The 27,002-nt window shown below is 34.5% G+C and overlaps 1 protein-coding gene and 1 long non-coding RNA gene across 2 annotated transcripts; both read right to left on the reverse strand.

The window, feature by feature from the left end:
- Nucleotides 1-10,239: 10,239 nt before the first annotated feature.
- Nucleotides 10,240-11,217, reverse strand: LOC110926140. Its single transcript, XR_002584993.2, has 3 exons — nt 11,151-11,217; nt 10,634-10,703; nt 10,240-10,267 (listed from the first exon to the last, which is right to left on the reverse strand). It is a non-coding gene; the product is annotated as an uncharacterized LOC110926140 (long non-coding RNA).
- Nucleotides 11,218-24,726: 13,509 nt separating this feature from the next.
- On the reverse strand, nt 24,727-26,025 carry LOC110921979 (AT-hook motif nuclear-localized protein 23). The gene has a single exon (XM_022166301.2). It carries the CDS (start codon nt 25,873-25,875, stop codon nt 24,994-24,996), a length of 882 nt encoding a protein of 293 aa, XP_022021993.1. The 5' UTR covers nt 25,876-26,025; the 3' UTR covers nt 24,727-24,993.
- Nucleotides 26,026-27,002: the final 977 nt, after the last annotated feature.

The raw sequence follows: 27,002 nt of genomic DNA on the forward strand, positions 1-27,002 counted from the left end.
TATTGACGATGCTGTGGAATTAGCTAATACCCTAACCGATGAACTGGTACGCACAAGAGATGAAAACAGAAAGAAGGAATTAGCTCAGAAAATTACCCAAGGATTTCGTACGAGTAATAATAGCAGCTTCAAAAGAAGAGGAACAGGGCAATCTTCAACCCCGCCATTCTGCAGAAATTGCAAAAGGAAACTTTTTGGAAGATGCAATGCACCCTGCAATTTTTGCAAATCTGTAGGACGTAGTGAAGAAAGCTGCAGAAAGAAAACCATAATCTGCTATAACTGTGGAGAAGCAGGGCATTTCAAAACAGAATGTCCTAAATTGGTTAAAACCGCAGACAACAAAGGCAAGCCAGCTGACAGAGCTACCAAGAAGAATGCACGAGCATTCCAGTTGACTACCCAGGCGGCAGAACTTATTCCAGATGTGATAGCTGGTACATTCTTAGTCCATAACATATACGCTAGAGTACTATTCGACTCTGGTGCCAACCAAAGTTTTATAAATACTTTATTCTGCCACGCTCTTAATTTACCCTTAACCACCCTTAGGCAGATTTTTACAGTCGAAACGGCAGATGGGAATTCTGTTAACGTAAATAAGGTTTTGCAAGAAGGAAAGATAGAACTATTAGGCCATAAGTTTTCTGCCAACCTGTTACCTATGAAATTAGCCGGATTCGATGTGGTATTAGGAATGGATTGGTTGGTAGCCAACTATGCTCGAATCCTGTGTGATAAGAATTCCGTAGAAATTCGTACCCCCACAGGAGACGTAATTTTAATTACACGAGATAGACCTCGAAAGCCACTGAAATTCATTTCAGTAATGAAGTTGGCTAGTTATTCAAGAAAACAAGAAATAATGTATATGATTTCCGTAATCATTAACACTAAAAGTAAGGAACTTCAGGACATCCCTGTAGTTTCAGAATACCCAGATGTTTTTCCAGAAGAATTACCTGGGTTACCACCCGATAGAGAAGTAGAGTTAAGAATTCATCTAATTCCTGGAACTACACCAATAGCCAAGGCACCTTATCGATTAGCACCCACCAAAATGCTAGAACTGAAAAAGCAATTAGACGAATTACTAAGCAAAGGATTTATACAACCTAGTTCATCCCCTTGGGGAGCACCAGTGTTGTTTGTGAAAAAGAAAGATGGATCAATGAGGATGTGTATCGATTATAGGGAACTAAATACGGTTACAATTAAGAATCGATACCCATTACCTAGGATTGACGATCTTTTTGATAAACTCCAAGGCGCTAGGTATTTTTCTAAGATACACTTAAGATCCGGATATCACCAGCTGAAAGTACAAGAAGAAGACATACCTAAAACTGCTTTCAGAACTAGGTATGGCCATTATGAGTTTACAGTCATGCCCTTTGGACTAACAAATGCTCCAGCAGCATTTATGGACATGATGAATCGGATCTGTAAGCCATACTTGGATAAATTTGTAATCATTTTCATCGACGATATACTTATTTATTCCAAAAGTCAGGAAGAACATTGTGAGCATCTACATGCACTCTTAACTTTGTTAAGAAAGGAAAAGCTTTACGCCAAATTCTCGAAGTGTGAATTCTGGCTGCAAGAAGTACAATTTTTAGGTCACATGGTGAATCACGAAGGAATTCACGTAGATCCTACTAAAATAGAAGCAATCACCAAATGGAAGGTCCCGCAAACAGCTATGGAAATTAGAAGCTTTCTAGGCTTAGCTGGATACTATAGACGCTTTATTAAGGATTTTTCCAAAATAGCTGTACCTTTGACCAAGCTCACCTGTAAAGCAATTAAGTTTGAATGGGGACCTAAACAAGAAGAAGCTTTTAAAATCTTAAAGCAAAGATTGACAAATGCTCCAATTTTAGCCTTGCCAGAAGGAACAGAAGATTTTGAAGTATATTGTGATGCTTCAAAATTAGGATTTGGATGTGTACTGATGCAACGCAAAAAGGTAATTGCGTATGCCTCCAGGCAATTGAAGAAGCACGAGGAAAATTATACGACTCATGACTTGGAGTTAGGAGCCATAATTTTTGCCCTTAAAATTTGGAGACATTATCTGTATGGAAGTAAATTTACTGTTTATACAGATCATAAAAGTCTAAAGTACATATTTGGGCAAAAAGAGTTAAATATGAGGCAAAGAAGATGGATGGAAATCCTAAGCGATTACGACTGTGATATTCAATATCACGAGGGAAAGGCAAACGTAGTTGCAGACGTCTTAAATCGTAAATATCATGAGAAGCAACGATGAGTTCGTATGCTTAGATTAAATCTACAATTAGATTTAATGGAACAATTAAAGAAAGTGCAGGAAATAGCAAGCAAGGACGATGCTGAAGGAATGAAAGGTTATGTAAAGGAACTAGAGCAAGGAAATGATGGAATTTGGAGATTCCACAAAAAACGAATTTGGGTACCTAAGCAGGGAGAATTAAGAAATAAGATTTTAGAAGAAGCTCATAAATCTCGGTATACCGTACATCCAGGAAACAATAAGATGTACCAAGATTTAAGAAACAATTTCTGGTGGATAGGAATGAAAAAGGATATAGCTGAATACGTATCTAAATGCCTTACTTGTTCACAAGTTAAGGCCGAACACCAGAAACCTTCAGGACTACTACAACAGTTGGAAATGCCTGTATGGAAATGAGACCTCATAACAATGGATTTTGTTACTAAGTTACCCAAAACCAGAAAAGGTAATGATGCGATTTGGGTAATTGTGGATCGATTAACCAAATCAGCTCATTTTCTACCAATGAAGGAAACCTTTAGCATGGAAAGATTAGCCAAATTGTACGTAGACGAAGTAGTATCCTTACATGGAGTTCTACTCTCCATTGTATCGGATAGGGATAGTCGTTTCACTTCCCATTTCTGGACTAGTTTCCATGAAGCAATGGGAACCCGATTAAATTTAAGTACTGCATATCATCCTCAAACAGACGGACAAAGTGAAAGGACGATACAAACCCTGGAAGACATGCTCCGAGCATGTGTAATTGATTTTGGTGGTAATTGGGATAACCACTTACCTTTAATTGAATTCTCCTATAACAATAGTTATCATTCAAGCATCGAAGCTGCCCCATTCGAAGCACTATATGGACGCAAGTGCAGAACTCCAGTCTGTTGGGCAGAAATAGGAGAAAGTCAATTATCAGGTCCAGAAATTGTACAAGAAACCACAGACAAGATAACTCAAATCAAGGAAAGACTGAAGACTGCTAGAGACCGCCAGAAAAGCTATGCAGATAATCGCCGCAAACCACCAGAGTTTCAAGTCGGAGACAAAGTACTTTTGAAAGTCTCTCCTTGGAAAGGAATAGTACGATTTGGTAAGAAAGGAAAACTGAGTCCAAGATACATAGGACCATTTCCAGTAATCCAACGAATAGGACCAGTTGCTTATCGTTTACAACTACCAGAAGAATTAGCTGGAGTACATGATGTATTTCATATATCCAATCTCAAGAAATGTTTATCAGACGAATCCCTGGTAGTACCTCTTCAAGATATAGAGGTAAATGAAAAGCTGAAATTCGTAGAGAAACCACTACAGATAGAAGATAGAAAAGTCAAGTTTCTCAAACACAAGCGACTAGTGCTAGTCAAAGTCAAGTGGGATTCAAAAAGAGGACCGGAATACACTTGGGAGCTGGAATCAGAAATGAAACGGAAGTACCCTCATTTATTCCAGTAAATCTCGAGGACGAGATTTTTCTTAAGGTGGGGAGGATGTAACAACTCTCACTAAAAAAAAACATTAATACTTAGTATGTTAATTATCTATTAAGGAAACCCTAATTGAGAAACCCAAGTAATTCTGCATAAATCCTAAAATTTTCATAACAATCGGAATCAGGATCAGGGCCCCTAAAACTCAAGGGGGGGGGGGGGGGTAAACCCTAGTTGGTAATATCTTAACAGTTTAATGTGTAAATGGAAATTGTATTCGAAACCAACTCACCCAAGCTACCTGGACACGAACCCACCCTATGCTAGACTAGGGTCTCTCGCGCCACGCGACGCGCACAAGGAGACCTTTCGCGTGGCGCGAGGGGGGTAATTTTCGGGGTATAAATAGTCGGGTCTGGGACTTGACATTCTGCTTTAGTTCGACTTTAAATTTCAAATTGTGCACTGAGATATAGTAGGAACAGTCCAACAACACACATGATTCACGAATCCCTGCCACAAAACAGGGTAATAACTCGATCACTATTACGATTCAACGTCCGATCGATTGAAACTATCCAACGATTGTTTGAGTGCTGCTCAAATTGGGTTTATACTTTATCATTCATCATGATTTCGACTTAAATGTTTGAGTGCTGTCCGAACTCGGGCTATCCTCTGTCATTCGTTGTGAATCCGCTGGATTTTAAGTATTGCACTTTGTAAATCGTTGTGAGGGTTTAATCTCATGAATTGTCGTAACTGCTGTATTAGTTATTAACCCCGTTCGTGTGCATTGTTAATTAAATTAGGTTAATCAAGGCTAATCAGTAGGCTTTTACACTGCTCGTTAAATCTGCAATGTGAGTCATTCTCTTTTTATCAACTGTTTTACAAAACTCCAAGTTATTTTCAAAGTTATAATTACAGGGATTAAGTCTTTGTAATCACCAAATTACAGCCGGTATGTGGGGTTTTGTATACATTACTTGATAATCTTCACCATTGGGGCAACCAAGGGGTGATATGACCATAGTCACAGACACCATTGGACGGATGGGCCAATGGGTCGAGTGACAAATACTGTGGGTAGTTGGTTGATATCAGAAACATTGTAATCACTCTTAATACTGTAAATTATAACATATGTGTCGTTTTCAGTAAATTGAATGATTCACTCAGTATTTTTCCGCTGACAAAACCTTTTTCAAACATGTTTCAGGTGATCTGTTGTGAGCAAAGAAAAAGTGTCGTGAAGCACTACAAGCTTAGAGAAGTGGCTCAATATAAATAAATAAAAGAAACATGTTTTGTAAAATAAAGATTTCCCAGTGAAATCACCTTATTGTAAATTACAAGGTTTTATCCCTAGATTATGTAACGGGCAGTTTTAATATTAAAAGATCATGTACTAAAAGACTTCCGCTATCGCTTAAATTAATACCACTGGATTTCCTGCCTCGCGGCTCTGGACCGGGTCAAACCGCGGCCGAGGGCCGTGACATCAGCTGTTATAACCACACCATAACCCTTTGAGAGGTTGACCATTAAACAAATCCTTGACACTATTAATCCTCTGTTGACTTACCAAACAGATCTTCAGACACAAATCAACATCAACATAATCTAAATATTACTGAAACAATAAATAATAAATAAAAATAAAACACAACAAAGATTCATAAAATTAAATTTATTCAGGACCTTAAAACTAAAAGTCCAATAATTACATGACATAGTGAACAATATTAAAGTTCAAATCTAAGAATACAACAAGAATTAATAAACTTTAGTTTCCACTACATTGATTGCTGAACCTCTTGATGTATGTCATTCAGCATCGCCATAAACCGCACGTCTCTATCACCACACTCCATATTACTGACAACACAAATAAGAATAAGAAACTAACCTAAAATGCAAATGTCTCTTTTTCATTTTTATTGCACATCTGAGTTTTCACGATATTGGACGGATCTATACTTTCTTTAAAAGAAGAAAATCTTCCTGGCGCAAGAAAAGGCGACTTTGGATTTAACGGAAATAAAAAAAATGGCACATGTAACTTTAAAGTTGCATCTTTGTCATTAAAAAAGGTAACACATGCAACTTTTCACGATGTTGCAACAATGATACTGCAGCATCGATATTGAAAGGTTGATGTGGGATGCGAATTTACATTGAAACAACGATGTTGGAACAATGATACAGGAACGATAACATGTAAACATTATCAACAAACATTCGAACAAAGAAGTGTAATGGGAAATTAGCTGCTAAATCACAAGAAAGATGCATTTGAGAGAGAAAGATACGCTCACATATATGAGCGAGCGAGATTTGTATGTGAAATCAGATAATTGTATCTTATTTATAGGATAAAAATATATATGGTTTGAAATTTGAATTTCAAAATTACTAATATTAATTAGTAATTACTGATTTGATTTGAAAGCAATTGTGATGATGTTTTTTGGGAACTGATATGCAAAGTAGGAAAAAAAAGAGAACGTCAATTTTAAATTACCATCTTACATATTTTTTATTTCAAAATTTCAAAATTACTGATATTATCAGTGATCTGATTTGAAAGCAATTGTCATGAACTTTAACTATTAACTAAGAGATAATAACCGTCAGTTTGAAATTCATATTTTGCATATTTTAAAAGTCCAAAGCTCAAGAAATTATCATTAATTATTGATTAGATTTGCAACAAATAGTCAAAAAGTATTTTTTTATTTCTTAATTTAACATTAAATTTCATCACGAAAATAATGTTGGAGGAACTCTTATCACATTGCAATATAACAATTAGGTAAAATGGTAATTTCATTTTAATTCTAGGAAAACCGTTGATGGTCAATATCAATGGATGTCAACACTAAAAAAGTGACCAGTGGCTATTTTATCCTATCAGTGGATACCGAACATTTTTTAAACACTGACATTTGGTAAGTCAGTGGTCAACACGAAGATTGAAAAAACAGAGGTTATATTTCATCAGTAGATAAGTTTTAACAATCAGCTGTTTCAACCAAAACAGCGGTTGTAACAGGCTTTTAAACAGATGTTGTTGCTTAAACAGATGTTTCGCCTTATATATCAGTTGTCTGGACTCAAAACAAAACTTTGAACTTAAACAGATGATTGGCAATAAACAGAAATTAGGCCATAAACAGATTTTTGACCTTAAACAAAACTTCGAGCTAAAACAAATGTTTGCCCATAAACATTTGTTTGCAAAAAAAGACCAATTTCAAGAATACTATACCGAAACAATCAAAATGAGGAGCTTAATAATCATACAACTATACTTTACTTTTATTTATTAATATAAAAATGAAACAACTGTTCAGTTTATATTAAAGATCAAATCAATGAAGGGATTTGATAAATACTGTTACATACAAAGACTGTTGAGAGAGAAAAATACACTCACATATATGAGCGAGCGAGATTTGAATGTGAAACCAGATAATTATATCTTAATTATAGGATAAAAATATATATGGTTTGAATTTTGAATTTCAAAATTACTGATATTATTAGTAATTACTGATTTGATTTGAAAGCAATTGTGATGATGTTTATTGGGAACTGAAAGATAAGTAGTGTATATCTTTATATCCCTCCTTATTAAAGTAAATAAATATTAGTAATGATATGCAAAGTAGGAAAAAAAAAGAGAACGTCAATTCTAAATTACCATCTTGCATAATTTTAATTTCAAAATTACTGATATTATCAGTGATCTGATTTGAAAGCAATTGTGATGATGACTTTTCTAATTTTTATTTTAACTTTAATTAAGAGATAATAACCGTCAGTTTGAAATTCATATTTTGCATATTTTAAAAGTCCAAAGCTCAAGAAATTACCATTAATTAGTGATTTGATTTGCAACAAATAGCCATCAAGTTTTTTTTTTTTTTTTTTTTTTTTTTTTTTATAATTTAACATTAAATTTCATCAGGAAAACAATCTTGGAGGAACTCTTATCTCATTGCAATGTAACGATTAGGTAAAATGGTAATTTCATTTTAATTCTAGTTTTTATTTGATAATTTCAATATATCACTAATTAACACCATCAAGGCATCAATTATAAAAATGTGAGCAGTGGCTGTTTTTTAGGAATACCGTTGATGGTCAATATCAATGGATGTCAAGAATAAAAAAGTGACCATTGGCTATTTTTTCCTATCAGTAGATACTGAACAGTTTTTTAAACGTCTGATATTTGGTAAGTCAGTGGTCAACACGAAGATTAAAGAAACAGAGGTTGTATTTCAGCAGTGGATAAGAATTAACAATCAACTGTTTCAACCAACACAGCGGTTGTAACAGGCTTTTAAACACATGTTGGGGCTAAAACAGATGTTTCACCTTATATATCAGTTGTATGGACTTAAACAAAAGTTTGAACTTAAACAGATGATTGCCAATAAACAGAAATTTAGCCATAAACAGATTTTTGGCCTTAAACAAATCTTCGAGCATAAACAAATGTTTGCACATAAACATCGGTTTGCAAAAAAAGTCCAAATTCAAGAATACTATACCAAAACAATCAAAATCAGGAGCTTAATAATCATCCAAGTATACTTTAATTTTATTTATTAGTATAAAAATGAAACAACTGTTCAGTTTATATTACAGATCAAATCAATGTAGGGATTTGATAAATACTGTTATATATAAACACTGTTGGGATATATACTGTTACATATAAACATTGTTGTGACTAAATTGTTACATATAAAACACTGAGGTGATAACATTTATCAACCAAACAGACTATAAAACTCTAATGTGAAAAACACTGTTACATATAAACAGTGTTAACATAAACAAAGGTCTGATCATAAACAGATGATTGCTCATAAACAGAAGTTTGCCCATAAACAGATGTTTGCCCATAAACAGATGTTAAAGGCCAAACATCTGTTTAACACTTAATAGATGTTTAACTTAATAACAGTGCTCAACCTAACATGGGTTTCCATTATCTATTGACCAAAATGAAAATAGATGTTAAACCACTGTTTGTTATTGTACTTTACAAAATTACATACAATTTAAAATATAAGAACAACACCAATAAATTTAGGAACCTAACAACAAAAATTTAATGCTTTTAGCTTAAAATTTAGTGCTTTTAGCTTTAAACTCCATCAAAGTATATCTTCGACAATCGCCATGAACTCCGTGGAAGTACTCAATGCATTTCCAGCAGGATTTATAGAAACCCGATCTCTCGTGAACAAACCAACATGCAGTATACGGAAACACTTCTTCAGCTGTGGAAGAGTAGCCCTGTCCTCATATACTTGATACTTAACTTTGTTCATAAAAAGCTATGATAAAACAAACTTTATGCTTCTTTAAATACAAAGAAGGCGGGAAAGACCAAATACTTTAGCAGGAAGTACTGCAGCTTCTACATCATCATCATCATCATCATCATCATCATCATCATCATCATCATCATCATCATCATCAGCAGCAGCAGCAGCAGATCATTCACAATCATCATTTAGTCACAACTCATATAGCAAAACTTCAGTAAAAATCAAAAACAAAAACACATACCATTATCAATGGAAACCACAACTCCACCATCAAAGAAGGTAGCACATGCAACCTTTAACGATGTTGCACACAATTATATTGCAACATCGATATTGAAGGATTGATGTGTGATGGGAAGCTTCATTGAAACAACGATGTTGGAACAATGATACTGGAACGAAGATTATATAAGGAGCAGTGGTTAGTTATAACAGTCCTTAGCACATGGAACTTTAACAGAGATTTTTCTACATCAGTGGATAGGCCTCATCAGTATTTAAGTCCATCAGTCTTTATAAGGAGCAGTGGTTAATTATAACAGTCATTAGCATGATCAGCTGTTATAACCATCAGTCTTTATAATTGTATTACATCCTGTTGAAAAATAGAATTGATAAATTTAGGGAAAGTGCGGATGAACGATTATAACCCAACGGTGGAGCATCTCATTCTACAGGTTCGATAAATTAAAGGAATTCTCATATAATGGTTCATGGCTGCTTCCAAAGAATCCACACTTTGGACATATGTTGTTCTTCAAACATCTATTATATAAGAAGTTTGAAGTTTGAAGACAACAAATATCCAAAGTGCCACTTCATTCACAACAGTAGAACAATCATCATCATCATCATCATCATCATCATCATCATCATCTGCAGCAGATCATTCACAATCATAATTTAGTCACAACTCATATAACAAAACTTCAGTAAAAATCAAAAACAAAAACACATACCATTATCAAGGGAAACCACAACTCTCCCATCAAAGAAGGTAGCACATACAACCTTTAACGATGTTGCAACAATTATATTGCAACATCGATATTGAAAGATTGATGTGTGATGGGAAGCTTCATTGAAACAACGATGTTGGAACAATGATACTGGAACGATGATTATATAAGGAGCAGTGGTTAATTATAACAGTCCTTAGCATGATCAGCTGTTGTAACCATCAGTCTTTATAATTGTATTACATCCTGTTGAAAAATAGAATTGATAAATTTAGGGAAAGTGAGGTTGAAAGATGATAACCCAACGGTGGAGCATCTCATTCTACAGGTTCGATAAATTAAAGGTATTCTCATATAATGGTTCCAAAGAATCCGCACTTTGGAAATCTGTTGTTCTTCAAACATCTATTATCTAAGAAGTTTGAAGTTTGAAGACAACAGATGTCCAAAGTGCCACTTCATTGGATCAATCGAGGAAGAATTATATGAGAATACCCTTAATTTATCGAACCTGTAGAATGAAATGCTCCACTGTTGGGTTATCATCTTTCAACCTCACTTTCCCTAAATTTATCAATTCTATTTTTCAACAGGATGTAATACAATTATTACCTTAATTAAGATATCTTCAACTGCATCTTCTGATAAATCAACATTGATTTCACTCAAATGATCCCTTCAACTGCATCAAAAAATACCAAAAATAAAATTAATAAAACCATCCAATATTCCCGAGTACTCACCAACAATGTGATGATCAATATAAAATCAAACCGCAATAGCATACAAATCATAAGGATATCATACGGAATATTCAGGTAATTAGAATGGCCATTTTTACCTTACTTGACAACAATAGCAAACAACATCAAACAATAATAGCAAACAACATCAAACAATAATGGCAAACAACATCAAACAATAATATCAAACACCTGATGTTGAATCCACTGTAGATGCTGAACCACTGCTGTTACAAACAGATAATACCTCGAGAACTGGAAATGAAACCCTAATTTTAGAAAGAATAATCGCTGAACATACTCAAACATCAATAATCAACAGATGTTATACTCATATCATCACCATTAAGAAAAAAACACTTATTTCTGAACATATTCAAACATACCAGCTTATGGCAGAAATCTATCCGCAGCTAAGCTGATTTCAACTTTGATGACAATCGATGACAACAACCCTGGAACCATATGATTAGATTACGAGTAGAAATTAGGATTATTGTAAATAAGAGGAAATGATGAAAGTATTTCAACTAAAAAAAAGAAGAACAAACCTTTTGATGAAGTAATCGATGAACAAAAGAAGATTTTATGGTGGCGTCTGCAAGAAGATTATGGTTTGCAGGGTTTGTGAAATTTGAATTTGAATCGCTGGAATAGAGAGAGAGAAGGAACCCTAGGCATTTGTAAAGAAAGAGGAGAAGTGAGAAGAGAGATTATATAAGGAAAAGGGCAGTGGTACTGTTGGGCGGGAAAAGAGAACTGAGAATGCCTTAATTAAGTGACACGTGGCCCAAATAACTTTCATTTATTATATATAATAGATTTAATTTATAAACTTTACTAGAGTGATGATAGCATATTCATGTGTTTAATATAAGGAATATTGGATTTTAATAATAACAACTATTCGCCGTTGGCCGTTAATAGTCCTAACTTCAAACATAACCACTGGTAGTCCATACCTATGCAGTTAATATCGGTGATATATCGGTAAAATATCGGTCAAAATATTGGTACCGATATTATCGGCGATATTGACCGATATAACCGATATATCACCGATATTTGACTGATATAACCGATATATCACTGATATATCACCGAATTATTGGTGTTAAATTGCTATATATATAAATTCTGTATTATATTAAAATTACCGATATCCCACCGATATCTCACCGAGATAACCTGTATTTCAAATATCGGTCCTTGACCGATATCCGATATTTTACCGCATTAACTGCATAGGTCCAAACTATTGACATATTGACCATCAATGGACCATGACTAACAGAACCCTAACGCTGTTAGTCTTCGGTCACCGAAAAACCGTTTTTGGCCAGAAAAAGGTTTCTAAAGGTCCGATCTAAGGTTACAAAGAGGTTTGGGACAGAGATGTTAAGTTTTCTGGCCAAAAAGAAGTTTCACAGCGAAAAAATGAGTTTCTAGCGACTTCAATGATTGGGCATTTTACTAGATAAAGGTTCCTAAAGGTCCGTAATAAGGTTAAAAAAGAGGTTTAGGACGAAAATGTTGAGTTTTCCGACTAAAAATGAGTTTTTTGGCCAAAAAACATTTTCTCGGCGACCGGAGACTAACGGCGTTAGAGTTCTATTAGTCAGGGTCTATTGGAGGCCAATATGTTAATAGTTGGGACTGCCTGTGGCTATTTTTAAAGTTGGGACTATTGGCGGCCAATGACGAATAGTTGGGATTATTAAAATTCAATATTCCTTAATATAATAGTGTGTTGAGCGATTTACTATTTTTAACACATCATTGCCTCGTTTCTCTTTTTTGGCCTCTATTAATAGAGAACAAGGTGTTTTGATTGATTACGTCGGATAGTAGGTAGGTAACTGATAAGTACTCCATCATACAACGTTAATTATTTGGTCTAGAATCGTTTAAAGATTTGTTGTTCGATTGAAGCGACCATTAGGTGTCCATCATTCAAGTAATTCACGTATGTAAAACAATGCTATGTCTATGTAGTTTACTAGTGTTGGCAATCATGTCGAGTATACATGGTGTTATCAAACTTGAACCTGAATGTGAGTGCTTGTTTTTTGTTTCGTATTTGGTGTGCCTTTTGATTGTCTTTTTAGTGTAATTGCAATCTAGGTTGATATTAATTTAAGTCAATCAATCACTTTTTTATGTATTCCTTCTCACAAATGTAATACTCACCACATGCTCTTCGTGGATACGATAGCCTAGCTAGCTAGGTTAAGTGGGTTTTTTGAATGACTTGACGACTGGCATCAGCTACCCGTTAGTTTATATAATTTTATTAATCAATATTTTTGAAATATGAAAACTAAAAAGTCAATGGATTAGCAAATGCATGTATGTATGTTTCAGGTAATAAGGTTTAGGGCTCACCTAAGTTTGGAGGTTTTAAACTAATCAGATAAACGACCCTAAACCTGAATATTTGTCCCATTTCCCGTTTTGAATGTTTTTGCTTTCACGCTTGCCTGTTGGATTCATGTTCATTTTCCATCATGACCCTATTACACACAACCATCATTTTCCTGATTGTTGTACGCCCTCATCAAGTTTGTAATGTTGGTAGATTAAATGGCATATTCCCTGTAACCACATGTGCCATATTTGGATTGCACAATTTCAAACCTCTCTTAATAGTTTGCCCACTCAATCTTGATGCTACAAACAATCACCAAACACACTCCAACGATCAATTCCAGTAACAAGATGTCGTTACATGCCACTTATTCTCCTCCATTAGGTTCATAACCACATGTCTAATGATGCAAACAAACAACCGATTACCTCTTCCCAATCTTTGTTCTATCATAACAACTGCCACATGTAACGGTAACGGATGTAACCATCAAATAATACATTGGTATTTTCTACCCTTACTCAATGTATAGACCTAATTCATAGATAACTGGAAAGCTGGAATTGGATGGTTAGAAAGTAATTGATATTGAATTTAATAGAAATTTGCATTGTGTTTGGTTTGTAAATTTGTGAATGGGATGTAAAAAGGTTAAAAAGACAAAATAATCCTTTTAATTCACCATCCTTATACCCACTCCTTCTTCATCTCTCCCCTCCTCTCATAGGTAATTAAACTCGTTCCAGTTCAATCACAAGTAATCTATAAGTTTTTGGGTTCAAAGGCATGTAAACAAGAAGTTTTTCATGTTCAATCGTTGGTAACCCCATCGATCACATGCAACAAGAAGGTTTCTTGTAATGAAGATTGATCATTTTATTGCTTCAGGCGTTCGATTTTTGTCTCCTTCCCACGAACCTTCTACTTGGATAACATATTGGTGATTTTAGTGTTATAATTTAATCTAAGTAATTAATATTTACTTGAGATTAAATGGAAATCCAAATAAACTTTGATATGGATTAGGATGTGTGGAGTGCACATTCACTCAAGACTAATACTATTTATGGCTTCAACAAACAACAAGGGTTAACAGTTGAGTCCATCTAGCAGGGTACATGGGCAACACCTCGATTAGGCATTTCATTCTCTCAGTTTCACAAACCACACCATTTTTAGCACTATAACAACCAATAGTAATTGAATGACCAGTAGGAACTTGTGCTCGTGCAAATGACCAATCATCAATAGTAACCTAATTCCTCTCAATAGAATCCAATTATCGGTAGTAACTAAGTTTTTACTGACATAAGCCAATCATAGAAACTATCGTGACCAATTACCAGAATTAACCCCCAAACTGACATACTGTTTCATGAAGCATGTGACGTTTCAACAAAATGTGATGGTTTGCGACCTATACAACATAATATCTGAACTATTTTGAGGGATATATTTTCTTACAGAAGCATATATACTAGTTCTTGATTCTTTGAATTATCCGATTGAGATTTCAGTTGAGCCACCGTATACTTCTATTTGAAAATGATAGCACAATTCAAAAAGATCATCCAACTTAGACAACCGACCTAGATTTCATCACACTGCTCAACAATGTTTGTGTCCTTGTACTCAATTCGCCGAAATAAGGTTGTTGATTTTGATTTTGGAGTTCTTGATTTAGGTTTCATCTCATTACGATTGTAACTGGGTCTTTGATTTTAGTTTTGACTAGTATACTATTTTCACTGGGTTTTCATTTTGATTGGTTTACAAGTATACAACCCCAACTCAGACTTCATTATTTTTAACTAGTCTTCATTGTTTTTATTGGTATTCAAATTTGATTCTAAATACCATTTGAATATATATATTTAACTAGTCTTAGTATAGAATTGTGACTTGTTCATCGATCAAGATTAGGTTAGTTAGTTTGGTCTTCATAGCCAGTTGAAGTTGATTAAATGTTCATACATACCCATGAATTTCATTTTTCCTACTCAAATTTGATTGAACTTATATGTGTGTGCTTACCAAATATGAATGAACACTGAATCTTTATACCAAGACGTAGCATACATTAGATGTTGTCGTATTTTATTTTTGCACGATGATACGTGAGAATGTCTTATAGTAGTGAATCGAGATATCATATATTTATGTGTTTACCAATATGTATGTATTTATTGATCATAAAGTGTCATTATTATTAGAATTTGAATAGTTTTTTATGACACATGGATCTTTTTATCAGACACTGAAACATTAAAACATGGTGACACTATAATTAAGTAATGTTTGTTCGAGTTAATTCACAATCTTAGGTCTGTAGCTCATTGGGTCTTGACTAGCGCCCCATAATCCGAAGGACTTGGTTTTGACCCTAGCCTTTCCTTTCCTCGTCGCTTATGCCATATTTTCTTTTTCAGTTTGTCACACTTGAACCAGTGGGCCAACATGCTAACCCAAATAGCTTAATATATGTGGTCTTGTACTCTTGCCACCTTGCTTTTGCAAATTGTTTAGATGATTTTATATAATTAGTTCATTTACTCATATTATGTATGAATTTTTGATAGTTCTGAGTATGTTCTATGTTTTGAAATGGATTAATTTGAGATACTCAATACAATTGGTTAATAGTTAAATACGGTTATTAAATAATAAGCAAACAATATATGTGTTTTACAACAACTTGTAAAACCAAACACTTCTTTGAACCTTTAAAATTATACAAGATAGGTTATGCAACTATAAGTCGATGGCCTCTTGACCTAGTTATATTAAGGGTTTATACCCACCAATGACCAAAGTGGTGTGGCTCAAGTCCCACGAAGTAGATAATAGGTGGATTTTCGAAGTAGACTTTAGGGTTGTGTGTGTTCACTAGGGGTGCTGAAAACCGGATATCTGAAAGTTTTGGATATCCGAAAGTTTCGGATACCAGATTTCACTATCCGAATCCATATCCGAAATTTCGGATATCCGAACGGATAATGAATTGGATATCCGAAAATCCAACTTTTTATTTAATTTTAATTTTTATTTATTTTTTCATATTCGGAACCGGATATTTCGGATAGTTTCGGATATCCGAATATAAGTTTTCAGATATTTTTCGGATATTTCGGATATTTTCGGATATATTTCAATATTTTCGGATACTTCAGATATTCGGATATCCCAAAAAATAAAAATTAAAGTTTCGGATATTTCGGAAAGTATCCGAAAAATTTAAAATCACTATCCGAATCCGAAAAATTCAGATATTTTGGATTGGATATCGGATATTTTCGATCGGATTTTCGGATATGGATAGTTTTGAACACCCCAAGTGTTCACTGTTAAAAAGAAAAATATGCAAGTATTAAACCTATTAAAAATATGTTCCATATTTAGATACATACTTAAAATGAATAGCATTCGAACCTTGTGGAAAATAGTTTGACGTTCATTAATTGTGACTCTCACTTAACAAAAGAACCAAATATTGTAATCGAGTATAAACGAATAAAAATCAGAAAACGAAAATGTTGCAGGTACTCTAGGCTCTTGAATTAGAGTTACGAGTTCATTTAAATTATTTTGATCCCTCATATTAAGGTTTGTATTCTATGCATCTTCTTTGTAGTACATTTATGTTTACTCTTTCTTGACATAAAACTTTTGGCCTTTGGGTATATGATATATTATTTGAACAATGTGTTCTGATATTTTGATTCTTGTATGATTTTTTGTTCCATGGCTTTCTTCTTAGATGACCAGAGAGACATATATGATATAACCTTATATGTTAGGTAGTTGGATTGTTAGAATTTTTTTTTTTTTTTTTTTTGTTTTGAGTTAAGTAGACCTTGTTAGGCAGTATTAATATTGATAGTATATTGCTTCGGTAGGAATCATCTGCATCAGTAGCAACACCCTTTCGGTGGCAACCTTAAGCAGGATCACCGTCTCGGTAGAAAATAGCTGCTCGTCAATAGTAAATGCATGCCTTGTCTTTTTGTACCACTGGTCCTAATTACGTTTATCCCAACACCAATTCTAAGTATACATTACAAATTCATCATTAAAAGTATATGAAGTTCATCATACAATCTCATCTATTTGATAATGGCAAAATATTTATGATACAATGCTACAAAAAGAAGAGAAAAGAGTGATTTTTTCTAAGATATAATAAGACCTTTAAAACTTTGGGTTTTGACAACTTGAAGTTCTTCTTTGACGGCTCAATAATAAAGTTCATAATAATTCAACACAATGACACACTGGCATAATTGGAGAGAGATGTTGACTAACTGGCATATGCACTACTAGTTGGAGAGATGCACGTAGCTAGACTTTGATGAACCGATATCTTACAATGTAGCGACGGCTATAACTCATGAAGCATTAAATTGGTTGGCCGTGATGAATAAGAAGATGGAATCACTTAATTACAACCAAACATGGGTGCTTGTTCCATTAGCAAATGGTATATGATAAAGACATGTAGGGTGCAAGTGGATCTTAGAGAGAAGGAATTCCAGGTATCATTTGTCTAGCTTAAAAGCAAGGCTAGCTAATGGAAAAGAGGCTCCCAAAAAATAATAATCTTTCATGAGGTGTTCTCCACCGTTGCGAAACATAAGATTATTTGGGTTCTTTTGCCAACACCAAGTAATTTTGGTCTGGACTTTGAACAAAAACTTGTAGTTAGTTGGAAGGTAGTAAGGATGCATTAGTGCATTACAACACTGTTGCATTATATATCTTCCACTAAGGCTGAGTGTATATGTCCATGACAAAAGGTAGTAAGGAATGCATATGGTTACACATGTTGGTTGAGAGTCTTGGTCCGAAGGTGGATAAAACTATGTTTTATGTTGGAAATCCGAATTAATATTGTGTTGAATAACCGGATTACCAACATCATTTGCAGCGGAAGTGTTTGAATGGAAAACAGACATCTTGTAGTGAATATCGAATAACAAACGAATATCGAATTTGCAGAGAAAATATGGAGGATTGAATGGACAATTCTGTTACATACAAATTGTCTTGGTAACCGGAATAGTTCCCGGCAAATCAGTATTTAAACATACAATTTTGGCGGTTAAATTTAAGCGGGTAACTTCCTTGACGGTTTAATAACCCGCTTATCATTTTGATCCGCATATCATCTTATCTACATAACGGGTATTCTAAATACATATCATAAACATATCGGTTCGAATAATAGGAAACATAACTAAAGTTTAATAATTAACATTTCTAACACAACCCCCTTAAACTTTGGTTATGTTATAACTGTGTTGCATGACGCTGCGATTAGCATCATCTACTGCCTTCCTCACATGATCAAAGTTAAAACGCTTCCTCTTCTTGTGAACATTCCAGTCATCTTCACTGCCCTTCCGAGTAAACAGCGCAAATTGTATTGTGTCACGATCATTGACTGCTGCAACTTCTGCACTTTTCGTCCTCCTGTGATGGCTCCCCTTGAATTCTGCTTCATCATTCACCATCTCCTTTACATGCACGTCCTCTTGTACTGATTTGAATTTATAATAATACTCTAGAACATCGAGATACATAGCATATATAATCCTTATGTAATCTCCATCTTGATATTCAAATCCTAAGTCTTTTGCGATAATCGGCCATGTGTTATCAGTAGTAATCTCTCTGTATCCTCCGTCTCTTATGACCAAGATAAACAAACTCAGCAAGTCAATTTTCTTTTGACTCGGAGAATAAGGAGGAATTGGCCTGGACGTTATCCCCATGTATACACTCAAGAACCAGCGAACCATTTCTTCAAATTTCTTTTGAAGGTCTACTTTGTACTTGAAAACATATTCTCTATCATCAAGCATATCTATTAACGCTTTGCAGTCTGCAAATTCGTTAAATTCTAATGCCCTTAAGATAAGCAGATTCCAGTCATGTTCATTCTCATCCGAAACATTTAGTGTTTCAAAATAAGAATTCAGATATTCTTCTTTGAATTGTTCATCGACAGTTCCCAGTTCCTGCAATCTTCGTTTCTCATTTGCACCCAACTCTTCCTCCTTCGTCAGACCGGTTTTATCATTTATTGAGTTTATTACCGGGATTGAAAACATGGGGTATATTTTGCATTTATCACCGGATCTTTTGACCGTAAAACCTTGTAATGTAAGTTGATCAAGGCTTAAAACATTTCGATCAATTTCCGGTGAATAATAAACACTTTGAATATTCAGTGTTTCATTCCCTGTTTTCAAATCAACCGATCCTACCCCTCTTATAAACAGAAAGTTGTTCATACCCGATCTTGTCTCTACACCCATCATGTGTTTCACCCTTTTGAAAACATTTATATTGCCAGAAAAATGATGATTGAACGTCGGATTAACGTACCATATTCCTGCCCATTGTCCGCCATCAGTGCCGGAGACAATCATCTCATCATTGCAGTGAACATCTTCTTCCTTCCGTCTGATCCCAACATTGATAGCCTGTTTTAACAGTTGGGTTGTTTCATCATTATCTTTTGCCATGCAGTTGTAGATCTGATGGCCTGGTAAGTGACAATAGTAACAAAGTCGAACACGAGGAATTCGCTTGTTCCTTTCATTAATTTCATCGGTACAATGTTGACAAGGAAGAGTGGTAGAGGTTTCATTAATTTCGGATCGTTTTCCATAAGTGGCTCTGATACCACTATGTTGGAAATCCAAATTAATATTGTGTTGAATAACCGGATTACCAACATCATTTGCAGCGGAAGTGTTTGAATGGAAAACAGACATCTTGTAGTGAATATCGAATAACAAACGAATATCGAATTTGCAGAGAAAATATGGAGGATTGAATGGACAATTCTGTTACATACAAATTGTCTTGGTAACCGGAATAGTTCCCGGCAAATCAGTATTTAAACATACAATTTTGGCGGTTAAATTTAAGCGGGTAACTTCCTTGACGGTTTAATAACCCGCTTATCATTTTGATCCGCATATCATCTTATCTACATAACGGGTATTCTAAATACATATCATAAACATATCGGTTCGAATAATAGGAAACATAACTAAAGTTTAATAATTAACATTTCTAACATCTTCCACTAAGGCTAAGTGTATATGTCCATGACAAAAGGTAGTAAGGAATGCATATGGTTACACATGTTGGTTGAGAGTCTTGGTCCGAAGGTGGATAAAACTATGTTTTGTAATAGTAAGAGTGCTTTGTATCCTGCAAAAGAATCCTGTATATCCCAACAAAACAAAACACACAGAGGCAAACAGTTGAGTTTTATTAAAGATGTCTTGGAGAGTAAAACGTTTATTATTCTAGATACCACATGTTAACAAAGGTGCTACCCATAGCCAAGTTCAAACATTATTGTCAGTGAATATTCACATGATATCCCATGTAGCTAGATACCTAGAATATTGGTGGAAACAATTGGAGTTGATGGTATACTTCATATTATCATGGATTAACATTAAGGTACATTAAAAGGGGATTTCATGTAGTCACATATTTCGGAGGATATATATAATTTTCTCTATGTTTTGAAGACTGAAGAATGCTAATTCCTATTAGCATTTTCTTTTAATTAATTCAATTCTATGTGTCATCATCTTCTTATCAAGAGCTATGATGAAATACAAGGAAATGTCAGAACTTTTTGCACATTGTTAATTAACAAGACCTTACAATTCCATTGAATGCATATCACCCTTTTTGATTTCTGCAACTTTCTGTTGAATCACTGATGTTATTACGGTCTATTCAACATAGTTATGTTTCTATGTCATTAAATCTTCGTCATGAAATGCTGCTTTATTTGTTCCTCAAACATTCATTAATGGAATCTTTGTTGTCAAGGTAATAAACTCATCTCTTATCCATTTTCGTGAATTCTGGTAGTTAGTAACAATGAAGTTAGTTTGTCTTAATTTAACCAGTTGATTCTGCTCCTCAATCAATATTTTGAAACTAAGCCATAGTCAATACCTTCATGTATCAACTTTTATGTTCAATATAAATCTAATCTATAAAACTTTATAACAGAACGTCAACCTTTATGTTCAATATAAATTTAATTATGTAACATCTATCCTTGTCTTTGATTTGTCGCCTTAAACCATAGAAATTCCAATATCAATCATTTTCATGCCATGTCAACGATGTAACTAGAATAATTGTTTAAGTAATTAGGTTCCATTATTAGCAAATCATTAATTAATATGTTGGACTTGATAAGATTCTTAAATTAGTCGACAACCATTGCTTTGGCAACATTTGGTATTAGACTATATAAGATTTCCAATTTTTTTAAACGAGTCTACGTTTGCAAGTTTATAAGGACATACGTGTACCTATCGCCACGCATCAAAGTGCGCTCTCTTTTGTATCATCTACAAGTCTTTAGACTTGAATGGATGATCGTCATGAATTGAAGTCAAACCCTAATCCTAAATATAAAAGAATTTGAGAAGTTAATTATTTATATCCAAAACTATGAGTTGGTAGCTTTGCACCAACCACTCCTTTAATTCAAGGAATCTTGTTCTCCTAACTTCTCTTGCAAATGACACTTCATTGCCAGATTGAGCTATTTATGGCTTTTCTATAGTTTATATACGATTAATCAGTATACAATAAAATACAAAAAAGGAAAATTATGTAAAGAGCAAAAAAATACAAAGAACACCACTTTTACTTTTTTTTTTCTGAGGCTCAAAGCTGTACATAACTTCACCCAAGCTTATTCTTGATAACCCTAAAAGCAGATTATAATCATCACAAACATATCAATATTTCTTAATAAGAACAATTAAGAGTCTTGTGGTGCAATACAAACTTTAATTAAGCTAATTAAAGACGACCATAAGCCGTAGATGCTTGATTAAGGAATCTAAAGCAATTGGATGCACGCTAACTATTGGAATTTGCTTGTTGATTTCAACTTCAGTGATGATATACTTGATCAACGGATGCAAATCCACTAACAGTACATCGTCGTAATATAAAACATAGTGGAGAATAAAGCACTTGAACCCGTAGATTTGTTCAAAAAGAATAAAATTGGCTATAGTTTATCTTCATATAGCTTGAAGCGATTCCAACTAAAATGATATTTTCGGTGGTTAATTTTCTTATCCATTTTTGATAGTGAAAGGACAAATTTGATCTATTAAGTAGTCATGTAAATCAAAGAAGTTGAAGTTAGTTTTACGAGGAAAGCAATGGTCTGGGAGTATATCCGCCCTTCCAATTAGCTCTATATATAAGGGTGAAGGGAGTGGGTTCGGCAAGCGGTAAGTGGCATGGGTTTGCATATATGGGCTACAAGGTGGCAACACCATTCCTTGGGAGGAGGCAAGCATTAATACCACGAGAGGGAGAGGCGGGTTGGGAGATGGACCCAACATCAAATCTAACCAATCACATTAGCATTTTTTAGTTTAGTTTAAAAATTCGTTGTGGCATGTGAAATATGAGAAGCATATGCATTTTCTTGATTTGGCAAGTTGTGGCAAGTAAAAGGCAAATAGCGTTGAAAACTTCTATGGCGTTGATGTAACGGAGAGATGTTGCGGCAACTAAAACAAGTGGGTTAAGCATTCCCTCCACCCTAAAAATAGTGTATGAAACATGTATGTAATCATATTTCCACTTGTTAGGATGTTACGCATTTTATTTTTGATTTTTTCCGAGTTGGGTTTTTGAGCCGCACATGATCGCATCATAAACTCATGTATTTATTTAAAAATTGAACCAAGGAATAACGTGTAAAATTTCGTGTTATTAATCAAGCAATCTTCCCTTATGATTTTATGTGTTTTAACACATGAACCTAAAATAGAAAAATGGTGGTTCTTCTTGTGATATATATAGCCACGTTCAACACAAAACATATTTTTAGTAGAAAATTTGAGATCCGTATAAGCATATATACATAGTGTCGTATATAGTTTAGCTAAGAAAGATGGCGTAGGTTTTACAAAATCATGTATTGTATGTATAATAAGTAAAACAATATGGATAATAATGTTCTGTAGTTCTCTGATTATGTCTTCACCGTAGCTAACTAAGCCTTAGCAACTCATGTATGAGACACTACAAAATGTATATCCGATGGGTCTTTGGTATTACAAAAGAAACACTTAAATAAACATCATGAGGCAGTCCACAAATGAACATATGCAACATTAATATTATTTTTAAGACATGCTTTTACTCATATGTTACCCCTCGTGGGAAATATTACTTTAGTTTAAAAACTACATAAAGTTCGTCATGTCATTAACACCTACTTAAAGTTAATCAACTGGTTATAACTTGGTAACCATGATTAAGCTGGCAATTTGTTAGGGTATAGCACTTTAAGCCCACAATAGCCTTTCAAACTTTTACTAAATGGAGTCTATAATCTTTCATTCCAAAGCTGAAATCAAATGCTAGCTTGTGTTCGTGTGTGTGTGTGTGCGTGAGAAAGAAAGAGAGAGACATGGTTTGACAGTTTGGCAAAAGAAGACATTAAAAAAATTAAGACATTAAAATATAAACAAGGGACGTGGGCTTTTTAAATATAGATGAAGAAGATTAAATATTGGTTTAGTACTAAATATATATTGACAGCAAAGTTAAATAGCAAATTAATCATTGCAGATATACAAGAGGTTAAGTTATTCTATAAAGGCTCTTAAAAATAAGAAGTGTATAAAGATACAATGGATCGCACAAGATGACACAATGTCGAGCAAAATATAACACAATGTCGAGGAAAAAGACACAATGAGTCACAAAAAAGACATAATGACGTAAATATAGAAAAAACATAATAATAAATAAAAGATAAAATGATAATAATGATAATAAATTCTAAAATCTACAACCTATAAATCCAAAAGTGCAAACCTAAAATCTCACGTCGTAAAGTTCGATGAGACGGTTCCAATGCCGCTTGAATGAGTTCAATCGGAGTCTGTTTGATTTCCTTTGTACGACTTCTTATTTTTAGAAGTCTTTATATTTAATCCTAAACCGATATATCATTATATTTGATCCTAAACCGATATATCAGGATAGTCTTTCTCTTATATATTATGTGATGAATTCCATCAATCCTTAATGTTATTTCAAAATTCAAAGTTATACTTAATCAAAGGACACAATTATTAAGTTTCAATAACTCCAACATCTTAATTATTAAATCTTTGCAAGGAACGCTAATTAAGATGGAAAGCACACATTAGATTGATTGAGAGCGTTAGCAGGTGTGCCAGTGAAAAGAAACAAGCCAAGAAACATAACTAGAGCTTGATGTTTCTGAAATTTATCTTTTCTGAATGGCCAAAATAAATCATAAATAATATACACAACACTTGTTAGTTTTATAAGGAAGCAAATAACTTATTGTTAATTGTCACAAAACCTAAAAAACTGCAAAACTGATTCAGTTTTTAATATTTTCTCTTCTTACTAAAATAAATGCAACAGAAACAAGGCATCCAACTACCTCAAAACCTTAAGTTCCATCATTAATGCTAATTGATTCTCTGAAAACATCAACTCTTAGTTTCATTATCATCATCAATGACACGTTCATGAAAATCCCAAATCTTGAACAACATAATGCCTAGAAGAAAAACACTCATAGAGAGGTAACAGTAAGTAACAATAACACAAGTTTAAAAAAACTATTTCCATAGCACAGATTTAAGTTACAAAAACACACACAAAGATAGAAAAAAAAAAAAAAAAAAAGATAAAAACTCCCAACATAGCAATAGCAAGATAACAAAGTAGTAGTTTGATGCAATCATTTTGTTGAACATTGTTTATGATCCAAAAGAAGCTAACTAACCCGATCCATATTAGAACGGATTATTATTACCCCGTGGATAGTCCGCAGGCAACTGAACATTTGGTGCCATATTCATCGGCAAGTTAAAAAACGGTAGCCCAGAAGACGGGTCTGGAAACGGGTTACCGCCACCACCACCACCACCACCGGCACCGGTTCCATCCGGTTGACCAGCCTGTGGTTGCATCTGCAGCCCACCGGCTTCCGCTTCATCTTCTTCAAGTGGAAGTCTTTCATAAGCAACATTAGTGAAAGAAGAAGCGATAACAATAACCGGTCCAGCTGCGGTCAACTCTCCGACGACGTTTCCACCCACCACTTGCCCTTGTCCACCGGCTAAAAAGATGGTCAAACTGGTGGCTCCCGGTGGTGCAGGTGGTGGTAAGAAAGAACCGGAAAGAGACAAGATCTCAAACCGGCCATGAAGAGCCACCACAGCCCCGGTTCCGGATGGTTGCCGGAGGTTTACATTGGTGACAATACCGCTACCGGAAAGTATGCAGATCCCTCGTTGTCTTCGTCTTGCATAAGTTGCTATGCAGTCAAACACATCACACCCGTTTCCGATCTCCAATATGTGAGCTCTGAGTGTGTTAGCGCTTTCTCTAGTGATGATAACCGGTGGTTTTGGTTTGTTTTTGGATCCGGCTGGACGGCCTCTAGGTCTCCGGCCAACGAGATCACCTGACCCACCACCACCACCACCACCGCCGGAGTTGGGGGAGACTAGTTGATCATGATGGAGATCATCGTCTTCTTGTTTCTGGTGGTGGTTGTCGGAGAAGAGGTGGTTGTTTTGCGGTTGAGTGGTGTGGAGTTGCAAGTCGGAAAGGTGGAGTTGATGCTGTTGATGGATGTAACGAGAAGCAGTGCCTAAATCTAAACCAGCCATGGATAGATATGATTATACAAACATCAAGCAACAGAAAACAAGAAAATTATAAAAAAATGAAAGCAAGAAAATATATAAAAGTACGGATTTTTTATTAGTGGGGAAAATATAGAAAAACAAAGGGGCTCTGGAAGTTGAACCCTAGATTAGAAAACAAAGGATATATGAGAACAGGGAAAGGGGAAAGAGGAGGGATACAAGAGGGGGTGGGGTGGGGTGGGATGGGGGGGGGGGGGTAAGGGGTACGCAGTCATACATCATAACCTAAAAAATTCAAATAGGTATAAAAAAACCCACACTTGTGTCATAAAATTAAATAATGCTTAGCAAAGTAAAACATGTATATGTTTAATAAGAATGGTTATTTATTCATTCAACTTCATCTTTAGCATATGTGTTGTGTCTCCCCGTTACCCGCTTCATCAACGCTCGTGCAACGTGGTATTCTTCAAATCCCGTAGCCTCTACATCAACTTGCGGTAGCGCCCCTTCTCTTCATGCGAGTACTTCAAAACACATTAGAATTACCCTGCTCGCATGCCACGCCCATTCTACAACTCCACTGGTGCCATATCAATTTGAGCCCTGTCAACGCCTCGCTTATCCTCTCATTAGTATAACATATGGTCTTAGTAAAAGAAAGTTATCGAAGAAGCATCATAAATACATATTAGTCGATTAATATCACGTTTTAGTTACGAAAGGTAAAGTATTTATTCAAATTACTAATTAAGCAAATTAAAACTTTCATATTCATGGTTATTTATAATATTAAGCAAAAATATGTTTAAGTTGTTAGACAATTCACGTCCGTTCCTCCAAATTATGTGAGTGAGGTTTTATTTTATGAAAAGTGTAGGCACGTTGTTGTGAGTAGAGAAGAGAGAAAATGTTACTGTTAATCTGTAAATTTAAGTGGACATTGTTCAAACTTTATAATTTTTAATATATTTTAAAAGTGATTGTGAGTGGAAGAAAAAATGTAATGATAAAAGTATTAAATAGTATTATTTAATTGAAAAGAAGAAAAAATAGTGATTTTTAATGTAATATAGGGTAAAAATGGATAATTGTTGTGAATGCTCTTAAAAGAGCTTATTCACAATTTCTATAAATTTAGAATCATT

Source organism: Helianthus annuus, chromosome 17 (genome assembly GCF_002127325.2).
Source record: "Helianthus annuus cultivar XRQ/B chromosome 17, HanXRQr2.0-SUNRISE, whole genome shotgun sequence".
In the NCBI taxonomy this organism is placed as follows: Eukaryota; Viridiplantae; Streptophyta; class Magnoliopsida; order Asterales; family Asteraceae; genus Helianthus; species Helianthus annuus.